Source organism: Gavialis gangeticus, unplaced genomic scaffold (genome assembly GCF_001723915.1).
Source record: "Gavialis gangeticus isolate Ggan-Ray unplaced genomic scaffold, GavGan_comp1, whole genome shotgun sequence".
NCBI lineage: Eukaryota > Metazoa > Chordata > Crocodylia > Gavialidae > Gavialis > Gavialis gangeticus.
Window position 1 is genome coordinate 51,444,516 of NW_017729031.1, and position 578 is coordinate 51,445,093.

The 578-nt window shown below is 73.0% G+C and overlaps 1 protein-coding gene across 2 annotated transcripts in view; it reads left to right on the forward strand.

The window, feature by feature from the left end:
- Positions 1–269: 269 nt before the first annotated feature.
- CERS6 (ceramide synthase 6) overlaps positions 270–578 on the forward strand; it is a 310,243-nt gene continuing 309,934 nt past the window's right edge. For both annotated transcript variants that reach the window (XM_019522753.1, XM_019522754.1), the window contains exon 1: positions 270–503. In XM_019522753.1, coding sequence (XP_019378298.1) covers positions 334–503 — 170 coding nt within the window. In that variant the 5' untranslated portion in view covers positions 270–333. The remainder of the gene's footprint in view (positions 504–578) is intronic.

A 578-nucleotide genomic window follows, 5' to 3' on the forward strand; every position in this document is an offset into this window, starting at 1 on the left:
CCCACACGACCCACGGACCGCGGGGCACACAGCTGCAGCCCCAGCTCCGGCGCGCGGGGGGCGGGGTGCGGGGCTGGTTGACGCCGGCAGGAGCCAATCAGAGCGCGAGGACTTGAGAGAGTCGAGGCGGCCCCTACCCAGCGCTGCTGAGGGGAGGCTGCTCCGGGGCAGGGCGGTGGCAACGGCAGCCGAGCGGGGCGGGGCGGGGTCGTGGTGGCATCCGCGGCTGCTCTGGGGCGCGCAGGGAGCTGCGCATCCTTCGCCACACGCACACGCGGCGGGTCGGGGAGGAGGCGAGGCGAGGCAGCGGCGGCGGGCGCAGACAAAGCAAAGATGGCAGGGATCCTCGCCTGGTTCTGGAACGAGCGGTTCTGGTTGCCGCACAACGTCACCTGGGCCGACCTGAAGAACACGGAGGAAGCCGCCTTCCCGCAGGCGGAGGAGCTCTACCTCGCCTTCCCGCTGGCCTTCTGCATCTTCATGATCCGTCTCGTCTTCGAGAGGTACCGCGGGCGGGCGGGGGCGGGGTGCGGGCCCTGGGCCGGGGGCTCTGCCTGCGTCTAGGAGCCGCGCCCCCC